The sequence below is a fragment of the Pongo abelii genome, chromosome 5 (assembly GCF_028885655.2).
Source record: "Pongo abelii isolate AG06213 chromosome 5, NHGRI_mPonAbe1-v2.0_pri, whole genome shotgun sequence".
Classification (NCBI taxonomy): Eukaryota; Metazoa; Chordata; class Mammalia; order Primates; family Hominidae; genus Pongo; species Pongo abelii.
In genome coordinates this window covers 39,867,327-39,884,217 of record NC_071990.2, presented here as the reverse complement: position 1 = coordinate 39,884,217, position 16,891 = coordinate 39,867,327, and the positions used below count along the sequence as shown (strand labels likewise).

General features: G+C 36.4%; 1 protein-coding gene across 2 annotated transcripts in view; it reads left to right on the top strand.

Moving 5' to 3' along the window:
• KIF6 (kinesin family member 6) overlaps positions 1–16,891 on the top strand; it is a 386,393-nt gene that overhangs the window by 90,636 nt on the left and 278,866 nt on the right. For both annotated transcript variants that reach the window (XM_024248395.3, XM_054558770.2), the window contains exon 5: positions 1,010–1,119. In XM_024248395.3, the coding sequence (XP_024104163.3) occupies positions 1,010–1,119 (110 nt within the window). The remainder of the gene's footprint in view (positions 1–1,009; positions 1,120–16,891) is intronic.

Genomic DNA, 16,891 nt, shown 5'->3' with positions numbered 1-16,891 from the left:
CCTTTTAGTTGTAGCTTTTATTTTTATTTTTATTTTTTTTTTAATTTATGAAGTATTTATTGATGATTCTTGGGTGTTTCTCGGAGAGGGGGATATGGGAGGGTCATAGGATGATAGTGGAGAGAAGGTCAGGAGATAAACACATGAACAAAGGTCTCTGGTTTTCCTAGGCAGAGGACCCTGCGGCCTTCTGCAGTGTTTGTGCCCCTGGGTACTTGAGATTAGGGAGTGGTGATGACTCTTAAAGAGCATGCTGCCTTCAAGCACCTGTTTAACAAAGCACATCTTGCACCGCCCTTAATCCATTTAACCCTGAGTTGACACAGCACATGTTTCAGAGAGCACGGGGCTGGGGGAAAGGCCGGAGATCAACAGCATCCCAAGGCAGAAGAACTTCTCCTAGTCAGAACAAAATGGAGTCTCCTATGCCCACCCCTTTCTACACAGACACAGCAACAATCTGATCTCTCCTTCCTTTCCCCACACTTCCTCCCCTTCTCTTCAACAAAACCGCCATCATCCTCATGGCCCGCTCCCGATGGTCGCTGTCTCTTCGGAGCTGTTGGGTACACCTCCCAGACATGCTCCTGAAATTTTTAAACCAAAGTAATGATCTGTGTTCTTTTTTATGAATAGACTATTCACAGAATATGTTAATTTTTTTTAGTAACCATTTTTTGGTCTGGAAAGTAAAAAAATGGTGTGTTATACAGTTCTGCAACCAAGTTGGCTCATTGTAAGTGTATATTGACTTTTTATGTATAATGTGGAACCAATAAAAAATAATAGACTGAAGTTGCTTGTACTCATGGGTGTTGGCCATTAAAAAAAGCTTCATGCATATGGTAACTGGCAACTTGAAAGTGTCATGAACTGAAAATGTAAACCATATAAAGTGAGAGAAAAAGAGAGAAACTATGAGGAAACTGAGTGCTAAATGTGTTCATCTTCATCTAAGCAGAATCATTATTTATAACCAATAAATAATACCTTTCCCTTTTCCAATCAGGACAGCAGCAAAATATATACAACGCACATTTCCTATTTGGAAATCTACAATGAATGTGGTTATGATCTTTTGGATCCAAGACATGAAGCCTCCAGTTTGGAAGATTTGCCGTGAGTAGCAGAACAACAAAGAATGGAGGGAAATTACTTTCAGATGTTCTCTTCAATTATTTTCTTTGAAACTTTGTATGTTTCTGGTCTCAATCATAATTAACAAATACTGGATAACCGAATCTTTTTGTAATATAATGGATTTTTTTTCAGTTATGACAAATGGACAGTAGTGATGGGAACTAAAATTGCCTGAAACACATTTCTTAGGAAAATCTCTTGGAGTTGGCAGAAGAGAGTGCGATGAATTTTCTCTAAGATTGGGTGCTTAGAGGATTGATGGGATATGACAGTACTACTTTCTTCCTGCCACATGAAACCCTGTTGCTCTTCTAATTGTGGCCTTTTTCTGAGAAGAAGGTATTCAAATTAGAGTTCAAGCAGCAATAAGAGAATCTGAGACAGAGAAAATAACATTTTTATGTTTTCCTCAAATGCTTCTCTACCATGGTTAATGCTAACTTTGGCACTCATTTGATCAGATTGGCACTGATTGTTTCATGACTGAAATTTAAATAGCGTCTTCAAAATTTATCTAATAGTGGAGCAAGTTACCCTGCCAGCATTTATATAACATTGCTCAATGCTTGTTTGAATATCTGCCTATATTAGATATATATTAATTGGTAACTGTTCATATACTTTTGTTCAGACATCTGCATATATCAAAAGTAGCCTATAGCCAAGAAAATGTATCTTTATATTCTTATTAGTCTAATTTAGCAATACATATTCATTCTCTCCCAAAAAGATTAACAATCAGTTGTTTATTTTAATTTGCATTATCTCCACACCAAAAGGGCTATCCAATTCTTGAATTGTTCTGAAATTTTATAGTAGTGAATATATTCGAAGTAACAGGCTATTGACTTGGATATGGGACTCTTCTTTCTTAATGACATTTTTATTTTAATGGGATTTGTTGTCATGTAATTACAGTCCAAAATGTGAGAATAAGAACAGTTTTAGAGCACTTTTGTGTATGTGTGTGGAAGTTTCTCGAAAACAACTCTTATATAACTGAGGTCACTTCTAACTTGAATCAGTGAACTCTCCAACAAGAAGACAAAGCTACTAAAGGAGGAGAAGTCGTTGAAGATGAAAGCTAGCAACATCTCTGGAGACAATCTGACCAGCATTGAGAATGACTGCTGAATGCTAGCCATGCTGAGAAATGTGGAGGACACAGGGTGGACTAAGGCATTGTGCTTGCTCTCAAGCTTGCTCTTTTCTAAAAGAAGCCCATTTGAAAATACTGAAATCACTTTTTCTTCTTTTGTGAAGGATGGAAAACTCAACAAATAAGTCCTCTCCTGTGAAGGTCACCAGTCTTTTTAACTCTTTACATTGGAGGTTGAAAGATTGTTAAATATTACTTAATCCAATGCCCACATTTTATAAACAGAGAAATCCAGAAAAATGAAATAACTTACCTAAGACTGTAGGACTGGAACTGGAACCCAAATTTCCAGACTTCTCATCAAGTACTTTTTTTTCTATATATTATGTTACTTCTCTTAAGAGTTCAATGGACTTTTCTCATTCCTAGCTCTTCCCATTGTTAGGCTGCACCAAACCATGTCGATTAGATTCAGATGAAAAGAGCTCATGCTCTATTCTTCTCCCTCTACACTGTAATTTCAAAACGTCTGCTTCACAGTTTCAATTCAACAAATAATTTTTAAAAGTTATTAAGGACTTATTCTGGTTTAGGCAGTAGAGACACTACTAAACCAAGTAAGGCATATGTCCTACCTCTGAGGAATTTATTGTAAATATAAACATCTAGTATGATATCCTTAGACAGCAAACTTATCTATGTAAAATTTATTATCATCAGTCAATCAAACTTTCTAATGGAAATCTCCTTTTTAAGTCAATGACTCCTTAATTCTCTAGGCCCCACTATAAAAATTTTGAAGCTTGGCCAGGGGCGGTGTCTCACACCTGTAATCCCAGCACTTTGGGAGGCCGAGGCAGGCAGATCACAAGGTCAGATCGAGACCATCCTGGCTAACATGGTGAAACCCCATCTCTATTAAAAGTACAAAAAATTAGCCGGGTTTGGTGGCTCCTGTAGTCCCAGCTACTCGGGAGGCTGAGGCAGGAGAATCGCTTGAACCCGGGAGGCAGAGGTGTGGAGATAATGAGGTTTGACTGGTATTGAATCTGCTAGTTTTCTGAGGGCCTTAGATGAGTTTGCCTTTTACTAAGATGATAACATAATTATTTATAATGAAATTTTTTTTTTGCTATACTTGGATTAGATTAAGCATATGTGCTATTAATTACAAACTCTTGAACTGGGGCATACTATAACTCTGAAATTCTAGCTCTCTGGTTGACTGATTTCATTGTTGTGAGCTGAAATGTCTCAAATACTTTGAATGCCTTCTAAACATAGTAGGCAAAATGTCTGTTGACCTTGGTCCCCACTCGTAGTCATCCATTTGAGGGACAATGGCAATATACCCATTTTATCTCTTTTGCATTCTTATACAAGGCTTAACTATATAAAATCAACTCAGGGTCATGTTGGTGCTGCACAATAATAGCCATCATTAACAGCTTCCTTACCATTGAGTGACAAAGCATCCCCAAATATCACCTGCGAGATGCTCTTCTCACATACACTCTGCCTTTTCTATTTTTTTTCTTTTACATTCTAAGATGTACCACTTGCCTGCTCTTGCAGAACTTTTGCCTATAAAACTGTCTGTGGATTTTGTATATATTATGTCAGAGCACTAAACTAAAGTCATTTGCTTTTTTCAAATGTTGCTATAGTCATTTGTTTAGTAAATGTGAGAAATACTGACATCTAAATTAACAATCAAAGGTGATTAAACCAAACTTAACCAAGATGAAATACATAATTGAATAGTTCAATAACTATTATAGAAGTTGAATTTATAATTTTTGTAAGTTTCACAAAATGAAATCTTGAGGCCTAGACGGTTTCACTGGAAAATTCTACCAAATATTTAAAGAAGAATTAACACCAATTTTACATAATCTCTTTCAGGAAATAGAAGAGAGAACAATTCCCAGGTTATTCTCTGAGTCTAGTATTGCCCTGATACCAAAACCAGGCAAAGATTGTTCAAAAAAAAACAAAAAAAAAACAAAAAAACTACAGACTGATATCTCTCAAGAACATAGGCTCAAAAATTCGCAACAAAATATTGGCAATTGAATCCACAAATGTATAAAATCAATACTATATCATGACCAAGTGAGATTAATTCTAGATTGCAAAACTAGTTCAACATTCGAGAAGCAATCAATGTAATCCACAGGCTAAAAAAGAAAAATTATACGAAGCTCAGAAATAGTATTTAACACCCATTCTTGATAGAAATCTAAACAAGTTAGAAATAAGGAGAATCACCTCAGTTTGTTAAAGAGCATCTACAAAATCCTACAGCTAACAAATGTGTAATGGTGAAAGACTGAAATGTTTTCCTCCTAAGATCAGAAACAATACAACAATTCTTCTTCAATATAGTATGGAGATACTAGTCACTTCAGTAAAAGAAAAACAAGAAAAGACATACGTATTGTCTACTAAAATATCCCAAAGAATTTGTGATCTCTTCTGAAAAAAAAGCAGAGGGAACATGTTCTAACTCATCCAGTGATCCCAGCATTATCCAAACACTAAAAGCAGACAAGTGCATTACGAGAAAGGAAAACTACAGACTAGTATCTCTTGTGACCACACATGCAAAAATCCTCAATAAAATATTAGCAAATTATATTCAAAAATGTATAAAAAGAATTATATACTACAACCAAGTGAGATTTATTTAATGTATGCAAGACTAGTTCAACATTCAAAAATCAATTAATGTACTCCATGGCATGAACAGTCTAAAGAATAAAAATCATATTATCATATCAATAGATGCAGAAAAAATATTTGACAAAATCCAACATCCTCTCATCATAAATACTCTCAGGAAACTAGAAATGGAGGAAATGTTCTCAACTTGATAAAGAATATCTATAAAATGCCTGTAGGTAACATTATATATAATGATGAGAAGCTAGATGCTTTCTCCCAAGATCAGGAACAAGGCAAGTGTGTCCCTCTCACCACTCTGATTCAACATTGTACTGGAAGTCCTAGCCAATTGCAATAATACAGGAAAAAGAAATTAAAGTTATTGGGAAGAAAGAAATACAATTGTCTTTGTTGACAGATGATATAATTATCTATGTAGAACATCTCAAAGAATTGACAAATTCCTGAAACTCATAAGTGATTATGGCATGGTTGCAGAATACAAGGTTAATGTACAAAAGTCAATTGTTTTCCTATATACCAACAATAAATAATTGGAATTTAAAATGTAAAACACAATACTGCCTACATTAGCATCAAAAAATAAAATACTTATGTATAAATCTGACAAGATATGTACAAGATCTATATAAGGAAAACTGCAAAGCTGATAAAATAAATCAAAGAATGTCTAATTAAAAAGATATTCCATGTTCATGGATAAGAAAACTCAATATTGTTAAGATGTCAGTTCTTTCTCACTTGATTTGTAGATAAAGTATAGATCAATTTAATCTGAAACAAATTACTAGTAAATTATTTTGTAGATATCAATAAAATGACTATAAATTTTGCAGGAAAGGCAAAATATCCATAATAGCCAACACAATACAGAAGAAGAACAAAGTCAAAAGACTGACATCACCCAACTTCAAGACATACTGTAAAGATGGTAATTAAGGCAGTATGGTAATGGCAAGAGAACTGACAAATATATCAATGGAACAGAATAGAGATTCCAGAAATAGACCCTTAAAAATATAGTCAGCTGATTTTTGATAAAGAAGCAAAGGCAATTCAGTGGAAAGGGGGTAGTCTTTTTTATAAATAGTACTGGAGCAACTGGATATGCACACATGAAAAAAGTGAATCTAGACATGGACCTTACACCTTTCACAAAATTAACTCGAAATGAGTCATAGACCAGAGTGTACCATGCAAAACTATAAGATAACACAGGAGAAAATCCAGATGGCCTTGGGTTTGCCAATGAGTTTTTAGATGCAACACCAAAAGCATGACCAGTGAAATAAAAATTTAAAAGTTGAACTTTATTAAAATTAAAACTTCTGTTCTGTGAAAGACACTGTTAAGAAAATGAAAAGGCAAGTCACAGGCTGGAAGAAATTAATTATCAAACACATATCTGATAAAGATACAAATATACAAAGAATTTTTATATCTGAAATATGCAAAGAATTTTAAAAACTCAACAATAAGAAAACAAATGCCCCAATTTTTAAAATGGGCAAAAGATCTGAATAGCCACTTCGCTGAAGAAGATACACATACGGCAAATAGCGTATGAAAAGAAGCTCAACATCACCTGTCATTTGGGAATTGCAAATTAAAACAGTGATATACCACTACATACAAATTAGACTGGCTAAAATCTAAAATACTAACACCAAATGCTAGCAAGGATGTGGAGCAACAGGAACTCTTATTCATTGCTGGTAGGAATGCAGAATGATCCCACCACTTTGGAAGACAAATTGGCAGTTTCTTAGAAAATTAAACACACTTTTACCACACGATCCAGCAACTGCGCTCCTAGGTTTTTACCGAAATGAGTTGAAAACTTATGTCTACACAAAAGCCTTCCCACAAAAACATATAGCAGTCTTATTCATAATTGCTAAAAATTGGAAGGAACCAAGATGTTCATCAATAGGTTAACAGATAAACTATAGTACATCCATACAAGGGAATATTATTTGGCAATGAAAAGAAATTAGCTATTAAGCCACAACAAGACATGGAGAAAATGTAAATGCATATTGCTAAGTGCAAAAGTTAGCATGAAAGTCTACATACTGTATGATTCAAACTATATGGCATTCTGGAAAAGGCAAAACTATAGAGACAGTGAAATGATCAGTGATTGTCAGAGGTTGAGGGGGAGGGGTAGAAGAATAAATAGGTGAAGCACAGGGGGTTTCTGGGTGGTGAAACTGTTCTATATGATACTGTAATGGTGGGCACATGATATAATACATTTGTCAAAACCTACAGAATTTACCATACAAAGAATGAACCCTGATGTAAACTATAGGCTTTAGTTAATAAGGTGACAACAAAAAGGAATGAACTATTGAGATAATTAACAACTTGGATGAATCTCCAAGGAGATATGTTGAGTAAAAAAAGCCAATCCCAAAAGATTTACATGCTGTATGATTCCAATTGGTGAACAGATTAGGGGATACAGAGTTAGGGAGGGGAGGGGAATGGTTGGACAAGGTCAACACAAAGGATCCTTGTGATGATGCAGTGTTCTGTGTCTTCACTGTGGCTCTGGATACACAAAGCTACCCATATGATAAAATTGCGTAGAACTAAATGCACACACAGACACACACAAGGGAACATAAGCAAAATTGGGGAAATTGCATATAATTAAATATTAAATGTACACACAAGCACATGCAAGTGAACGCGAGCAAAACTGGGATAATTGCATAGAACTAAAATGTATACACACGCACATACACACACACTCACACAAATGAGTACAAGCAAAACTGGAAAAATCTGAATAAGATTGGTGGATTGGATTGCCAATGTCCTGGTTGTGATATTTTAATACTATAGTTTTGCAAGATGTTACAATTGGGAAAAACTGGGCAATGGGTATATGAGATTTCCCTCAATTATTTCTTATAGCTGTATGTGAATCTACAATAATCTCAAAAGGTTTAATTTAAAAAGTAATTGGCTATATATTTGTATGTAGACATACATATGCATATACACACATATGTGTATTAAACCTATTCTGTATTTAGAAATTTTTTAGTATTTCAAATGAAAATAGAAATTCTATTTTTGAAAGCTTCTTATGTCACATGCTATAAAAGGAATATAGTTAGAATCTAAGTTTGTCTCATGAAGTAAAACAGGATAACTGTTGGTCTCAGCTGTAGAGAAAATAGTCACCTTACTTTAGTATAATTTTAGTATTCCTAAATAGGGAAGCATATTCCATTTAAGATTCTAACGATTGTCATGGTTATTACTATAAAAAGGAACCAGTAAACTCCAGCATTCAGTATTGAAATCTTGACTGTGTTGTATTTTTGAATAATTTGTCATCAAAGGGGAAAAAGTCACCAAATGTTAAATTTAAGTCACCACATTTCTAACACCTACTGGATAGAAAACACTGCTAAGTGATGCAGGAGTTACAAAAAAATTAATGCACAGTCTCTGCTCTCATGGCTTACAGTGCAGTCATGTGAATTCATTCATATACTCAGCAAACATTTGTTGAGACCCAACTTTGTTCCAGCCATTGTGCTAGGCATCATGTTTGCTAATGTAGTACCTGTTTCCCTGAAACTCATAGCAGAGAGGATAAAGCTAGTATAAAATAGCGTAAGGTGGAATGTGAAAAACATTGTAAGAGAGCCAAAAAAAATGACAAGAGCTCACAGGAGAAAGAAATCACATCAAGAGATCAGGCAAAGATTCATAGGGAAGATGGCAGATGAAATCATCCTTGAGGGAAGGGGTAGGACTTGGGGCAGTGGAGTGTGGCTTTTGTGTGGAAACAAAGAGAAGTTGAAGCATAGGGCTTGTTCTGTGACAGTTAGTAGACCTGTTTGACTGGAACCCAGCATTAAGACTGGCAAGGTATAAATGCAAGGATTTGGCAGGCAAGGTGTAGCCCTTGGAGATTTTGACTCCAGGACATAGCATAATTGGTACTGCCTTTTAGGAAGAAAAATCAGTTAGTAGTGTGTAGGACTGGAATGAGGTGGACAAGAGTCAGAGCATTGTGGGAAGTTACTAGGACTGCTTAGGTGGCAGCGGGAGTAAGAAACAAAGGAACAAAATTGGAAGACATCATAATCCAGTGACTTGAAATTTAACTAAGTGTAAGAATCACCTGGGATGATTGTTAAAAATACTAATTCCTGGCTTCCACCCCCAGAAAATTCACATGTTTGAATAAACATCCCAGGTGATTCTAATGCCGGAGGTTTGCCTTAATCCCTTCCCTCATCCACCTAGGGAAAGTTGTTTTTTGAAATACCAGGAAAATCTCTCCGAAGAGGCTAGTGAACCAGTATTTATTGAGCACTTATTTTATGCCATTTTTTGTGTAAGTACTGTGCATACATTATCTCATTTAAGGAAGTAGGTATTATAATCCATGTTTTATGGTTGACAAAACTGAGGTTCACAGAGATTGTGTGATGTTTCCCCAGGATTTCATGTCTGCTAAGAGCTAGAACCAGGATATTAACCCTGTTCCATTAAACATCAGAGCTGGGGGTGCTGGTGTTCTTTCCTAAGAGATCCGTGTCATATCCCAGTATTCCACCTGAAGCAGACTGTGGTTTCTAGGTTTCTTTAGGCCTCTGGAGCCACTTGTGTCAGTCTGGGTGAGCCAAAGCTTGTCCATTTCAGCCCCATCTGGTTCATGTAAGACTCTCTGCAAAGGTCTGAAAGTAAATGTTCTTGGCCTCAAAGGGCTGTGGTTCTAATAGAACAGACTCATAAACTGATCATTTCAGTTGTGCATAGTAAGTGATAAGATGCCCTGGATTCTGTGGGGGCAGAAGAGGGGAAACTGATTTCAACCTGGGGGTTCAGAGAAGACTGGAGTAGGCTCCACCACATTATGGTCTCCAACCTCAGCTGGGCCCTCAGACTGCTGAGCAACACATTCATGTGCCCGGTGCTTTTTGTTCCCATCCTCACAATGATTATACCAGATGTTCATCTCTTTGGTAAACTACTCTCTGCCCCAAATCTCTTTGAAGCCAGTTGTATCTCTATCTCAGAAAGAATATGGAAACTGTCAAACATAAATTTCCTCAGCTTCCTGCCTGTCACCCTTTTTCTCACTTACCTACTTTCCTCTAGTCTCAGGAACTCTGTCCTTTTGGAAGCCAGTTCTCCCCCATACACTTTGGACTCTCCTTGCGTCAGCCCTAAACCTGTTTTGTTTGGCCTACACATTTTGTGTTTAAGAACTTTTTACTTAGTGCTTTTAGATGAGGCATGCATCCTACTACCTTTTGCATTACATGTTTCATTTGTGTTATTTTTTTCTGTCTCCTATGGGGATTTGAGGGGATTCCTAGGCCTATAAGCATAGATCTCAAAGTTAAAGCTAACTCCAGTCTTTTCTTAAACTGAGTTAATTACTGACACAGCTGGAATGGTAGCCTCTTCTGGAGTTGGGGGTGCTTTCCTGTAGGATGATATAAGTAACCAGTGACCAGTGATGTTAAGTCCTACTCTATGTCTTGGCCAGGGACTGTGTACATTGAGAACTGAAACATTGTCAGTAATCATGATGAAGGAATAGAAAGCCCCCGCAGCCTGAAAATGACATAATTCCACAGGAAGCCTATCCCAACCTACTAGAGTAATAACAAGGGGGAAAGCTGGCTTCCTCTACCCTCAATAGCCAATTGAAGGAGATTGTTCTCAATATCAGAAATGTCTTAGACAATTAGGAGGTTGTCTTAGTCAGCTTGGGTTGCCATAACAAAATACCATAGACTGGGTAGCTTAAACAACAGACACTTACTTCTCACAGTTCTGGAGGCTGGGAAGTCCAAGATCAAAGTACTGGCAGGTTTGGTGTCTGGTGAGGGCTCTCTTCCTGGCTTGCAGACTGTTGCCTCCTTGCCTGGTGGGGAGAGAAAGAGAGAGAGAGCTCTTGTTATAAGGATACTAATACCATCATGGGATGGGACCCCACCCTCATGACCTCATTTAAACCGAATTACCTCCCAAAAGCTCCACCTCTAAATATCATCACATTGGAAGTTAGGGCTTCAACATATGAATTTAGAGGGGACACAGACATTTAGTCCATATAATAGAAATGTTAGCTTTCACCAACCATTGCCTAATAAGTGATGCGTGGAAGGATGGGAAGAAACAGTTTCAGTGTTTTCACTCGTATATCTGGAATATAGAAATATATCAGTGATATTTAGAGCTTTTAGTGACATGAATTAATTAATGACAGGAAAAACACTGTCACATCAATCTATTCCATTTTTCTTGTGCTTTGTGTATAAACAAATGCATACACTTTCTTCAGCCATTAAGAGGTGAAATACACATTCTAAACTGCGCATTAGTATGGATTTGTCTTGCTTTGACAGATTGTCCTGTTAGTCTCCATGATTGCATTATGAATTGATTTATTCTGATAGTACATCATTTTCAGAATCTATTCTCAATTTTCAGTATATAAAGCAAAACCTTAGGATTACTTAAAACAGCTTTGAATGATTCTAAGCTTGCTTGATCACTTTATTCTGTTCTTTAGAAAAATGTACAGGGTTTAGAAACACGTCTATTGTAGCTCAACTGATAGAGAAAAAAATTATTACAACCTTTTGAGAGTGTTAATACCATGTATACCAACAATTTACCATATTGCAAGAATCTCAATTAGCTGTTTTGAGTGCATTATAAAGAATTTAATCTGTATTCGTCTCTTCAATTAACTTACCATTTAATTGGAAAATGGGGTATACACATGAAACACCTGAAGAGGCTTCTGCACCACACTCGACTATCCCGCTAATAATGTATATACATGTGAAAAGAGCATACACACGATTTAGAGCTTCAGTCATCTCATAAAAGGAGCCCACTTCAGCCAGTTGTTTCCCATCACTACCCACTCAGGCCCCTTTTAACACCCCTGTCTCTGCTCCCATAACCCTCAATGGTTTCCTAATTTTACTGACGTATAGCAAGTTCTGACTGAGCCAAGAGCTGACAGTGCTGCTGAGGTGGGAGCAGAGCTGAGCTGGCCTGAGAGAGGGGACACATGGGAAGAGCCTTTAGAATGAAGTCTAGGTGAGGGAAGTGAAGAGATTATGTCAGATGGCTGGAGGAGTTATCTGGGCCAGGTGATGAAGGTCACAAGCAGTATATTAATCTCCCTGCTCTGGAACTTCCATAGCAGTTAGCCTCTGTGTGATTCCACAGTTAATTGTAATTGGCTTTGTGTTTTTACATTGAATTCTAAGGTAGTTGAAGATGTTCTACAAAATGAAAGTTAGTTATTATGAAACAGAGATAAGACTGATGGTATTCAGACCAACTGGCCAGCTATTATCTATTAGTATTTATCTAACTCGATCTAAGAAGCAAGCCCTAGGAATAATCCATTTAGAAAAATAATGGCTAAATAGATCTCTTTTACAATAGCAAAAGAAGGTAAAATGCTTAGGAAATGTTCGAGAACTTTGTGAACAAGATAGTACATTTTTCTGTGAAAGTAAAAGAAGACTTGAAAATAGATAGTTATTAATCTGTTTCTGAGTGTGCAGTATCAATACCTTAAAGGGGTATTCTCATATTAATGCATAGGTTCAATGAAATTCCAAACAAAATCACAGAGGCTTTAGAAAACATATATATATATATGATTCCAGAGTTTATCTGAAAGGATAGACAACCAAGAACAAAGAAATTTTCAAAAAGTAGAGAAGTGAGAGAAAATTAATGACACTATCTATTCAAATTAAGTAAAAATTCTAATAATGAAATCATGTTGTACTACTTCTAAATTAAACAGATGAAGAAAAGCAAACAGATTAAACCAGAATCATATTCTATACAATGTAATCATTTAATGTAGGTAGAGGGAAGAATTCTTCAGTCAACAGTATTGGACATTTGTGTTAGTAAATTAACAACTGCAGGTAATAGCAGCCTAACTTACAATGGCTTAACCAAATAGTCTGTTCCTTGCCACACCCCAAGCCTCACCTCTCCCACACCACCGCACCTTAAAGATTCTAAAAATAGGCAGTGAGGGCTGCTGTGGAAGCTCCAGGATGCCTTCAGGGCTTCATTCCATCATTCCATCATTCTGCACAGCCATTCTTAGTGGGCAGCTTTATTCATCATGCAAAATGGCTGCCTCACCTCCAGCATCTCGTGCACGTTTCTGGAAGGAAACAGGCACCTGCTGCCTGAGGCTGCTCATGTCCAGGAAGCTCCATCCAATGACTTTCACTTATTTGTCACTGACCAGAATTTTGTGATATGGGCAGCCTTAGTTGCAAGAGAGTCTGGGAAAGTCTAGTGTCTTTAAATAATTCCCTGAACAAAATCAAAGCCTAATAGTTAGGGAGAAGGGGAGGACAGATCCCATACAGGCAACCTGCATCATGAGCCACACAATCATTGATGGAGAGGAAAAATCCATTTAGAGCCCTTATTTCATTCCATCCACTCATATCCCAAAAGAGTAGAAGTGAATTTTTATATACTCTGTTGATTTGGAAGGACTTTAAGCTTAAAAACTGCAGAAATAAAAGAAAAGATTGATACATTATAATAATTTAAACTTTTATATGTTAAAACAAACAAAATTTCTAATACGTCAAAGTTAAAAAGCAAGCACATACAAAATTTGCATAACAAATATAAGAAACAAAATATTTTATATATAAGGAGCTCACACATTTAAGTACCCCAAATAAGTAGACAAAAGACAAAACAATGTAACAGTTAACAAACAGATGGAAATAGGTTCAATTTCTTTGTTTCTTTTTTTTTTTTGAGCTGGATTTTCTCTGTTGTTGCCCAGGTTGGAGTGCAGTGGTGCGATCTTGGCTCACTGCAACCTCTGCCTCCCGGGTTCAAGCCATTCTCCTGCCTCAGCCTCCTGAGTAGCTGGAATTGCAGGTGCCCGCCACCACACCCGGCTAATTTTTGGAATTTTTAATAGAGATGGGGTTTCACCATGTTGGCCAGGCTGGTCTTGAACTCCTGACCTCAGGTGATCCACCCGCCTTGGCCTCCCAAAGAGCTGGGATTACAGGTGTAAGCCACCACGCCTGGCCGAAATAGGTTCAATTTCATTAACCATTCAAAGAATGTAAATTAAACAGAACATTTTAACCTAAAATATTAGCAAAAATTTAAAAACTAATGTTCAGTGTTATTAAAATGATAGTGAAACGGTCGCTCTCATACAGTAGGAATGTAAATCAGTATAACATTTTTGGAAAGCATTTTGCTGCCTGCCTTCAAGGAAGCTACTATTTATTGGATTTTAATGTGCAACATACACTACTAAGCACATTCGTTCATTCATCCAATGTATTATTGTGCATCAAACATATACCAGGTGTCCTAAAAGGCCTGGGGCACAGCGATGAACAAGGAACTTAAATACATGATTTTTTTCTCAGCAGTCCACTGTAGAAGTGATATTGTCCTCAGTTTATAGAGGAGACAGAGATGCAATGAGAGTTCCTAAGATGCCAAAGACTTACTGCTAGCACATGGGGTGGGGCCAGGATCTCAGCTCAGGATTGTCCATTCCACAGAGGGTGCTATAGGCCTCCCAGGTATGATGAGAGCCTTAAAGCTGTTCATAACTTTTGATCTTGTAATGTCACCCCCAGAAATCATCCCTAAGGAGAAAATATGAATTATTTCAAAAGCTTCAGGAACAGATATATATTGATACAGTTAAAGATATGTGTGTGTGTGTGTGTGTGTGTGTGTGTGTATATATAATTTGTTGTTTCCAATTTAAAGCTGTTTTAAATAACACGGTAAGATAGATATATATATCTCATAAAAGAATGGTTAAAAAATTTCATTAATATATCCTAACCCTAAAATATTGTGTAACTATTAAAAAAATGTTGTAGGCTGGGTGCATTGGCTCACACCTGTAATCCCAGCACTTTGGGCGGCCAAGGTGGGCAAATCACCTAAGGTCAGGAGTTCAAGACCAGCCTGGCTAACATGGCAAAACCCCGTCTCTACTAAAAATATAAAAATTAGCTGGGTGCAATGGTGAGCACCTGTAATCTCAGCTACTCGGGAGGCTGAAGCAGGAGAATCGCTTGAACCCGGGAGGTGGAGGTTGCAGTGAGCCAAGATCGTGCCACTGCACTTCAGCCTGGGCAACAGTGCAAGACTCTGCCTCAAAATAAGTAAATAAATAAATAAATAAATAAAATGTTGTTAAGGGTGATCAAAAGAGAGTAACATGCATACATTTATAATTTTATGACAAATCTGCAAAGTGTGTGTAAGAAAATTAAGGCAATATGTTAACATACCACATTGTCCTTGTGATGAGGCTCTGCTTTCTTTCTACTTTCATACTTTTTCACAAGAAGCATGTATTATGCTTATAGTTGGAAAAATAATAAACTGAATGTTAAAATGAAAATAAAAGTAAATAAGTTCAGAACTTTTAAAATGTAATATCATAAACTAAGAGGTGTATAAAGCTATTTACCTGGCAGAGGAAATGCTATGGTTTTCCAGAATTACAAATCCATTGCCTCTAGATTTATCTATTCTTATAGGTTTCCCAAATGTGGAAAACTTGAGTACATAATTTGTGGTACTACCACTACAAAATCTGAATAAGAAAGCAAGTATTAGTAAAAATGGGAGAAAATTTCCTTTGAACAAAAGTTGGTAGCTCTAAAGAAAACAAATTTTAGTGCACGGCTCTATAATTACTATATGGAATTAGGCCAAACAAGACATTTCATTAAGTGGTGGGTTATTTGTAAGCCTGGAGCATCAGAAGGAACGTGATATGGCTGAATGTTGTTAGAAATTAGCAAGGAATACTAGTGTAACAAGCACAGTTTTTTGATTATCTAAAATATTCACTTTTGGAAAAGCATGCAAATGATGATGTCTGGCGCGCAATAGGTAAGTGTGTGATAAACCATGTTTCAATACATTAGATATGGGCGCCACTGATGGTCGTGAGGTGATATTGTTAGGGCATGGAATAGTTTGGTTAGATTAACATAATACAGAAAGATATTCTTATCAAGTTATTAGCAATCTAAGACTTTATTATATTTGGGTATTATTTTGAAAAAAAAGACAATGGAAATAACATAATGTTTCATATTAGCGCTAAGTCTTAGTGAAATGATTAAATTATAGTGACTAATAAATAAATGAGTGCAATCACCCCTGAGAAAGTGTTGGTTCTCCTACACATTAATTGCACCTAGTATGGTTCTATCTTTGCTGATCATAGATCATTCTTGTTTGGGCTTCACATGTCCATAGCAGTGGCCAACAGCTTCCAGTTATGTCCTGAGTCCCTTTGGTGACATTCATTTTCATGGCATATTGAAGCATATGAGCACAGTAAGCAGCAGACACTTCTGGAGAATGTGCAGCTAGTTCCTCATTGTCACTGCATCCTTGAGCCCTGTTGGATACATTACATTAAATGATTTTATCCATTGGTTATTTCAATTCTGTTCCTCTTCAGACAGGGAATAAATCATATACAGATTGCCAGCATTTCTGAAATGGCAGACTTATGGTAGCAGGATAACCTTAGGAGGTTGGTTAAGATCTTTGAGAATTCAGACTCCTAAGAATCCAAGTCTATTAACATTATTATTTAGCAATAAATGTAAATTAGAAGTAAAAATGATAATATTTAGAGGAGATATTTGCCAGTTTGAAATAAAATAAATTCATATGGATAGCAAAAGAAAAATTTATCACAAGAATTACTCAGAATATTTTGCAGTGCTGAGTTTGGACTTCTGATAAAGTATTTTATTTGTTAGTGTTTCCACTTTTATAAAAGTTAGAACTTGGTGTTGTAGGTTGCAGATTATATTAACTAACTTAGTTTCTAAAACGTGTTAAAAGAAAAAGGAAACTCTGTAAAATATTTTAAAGAGATTTATTTTGAGCCAA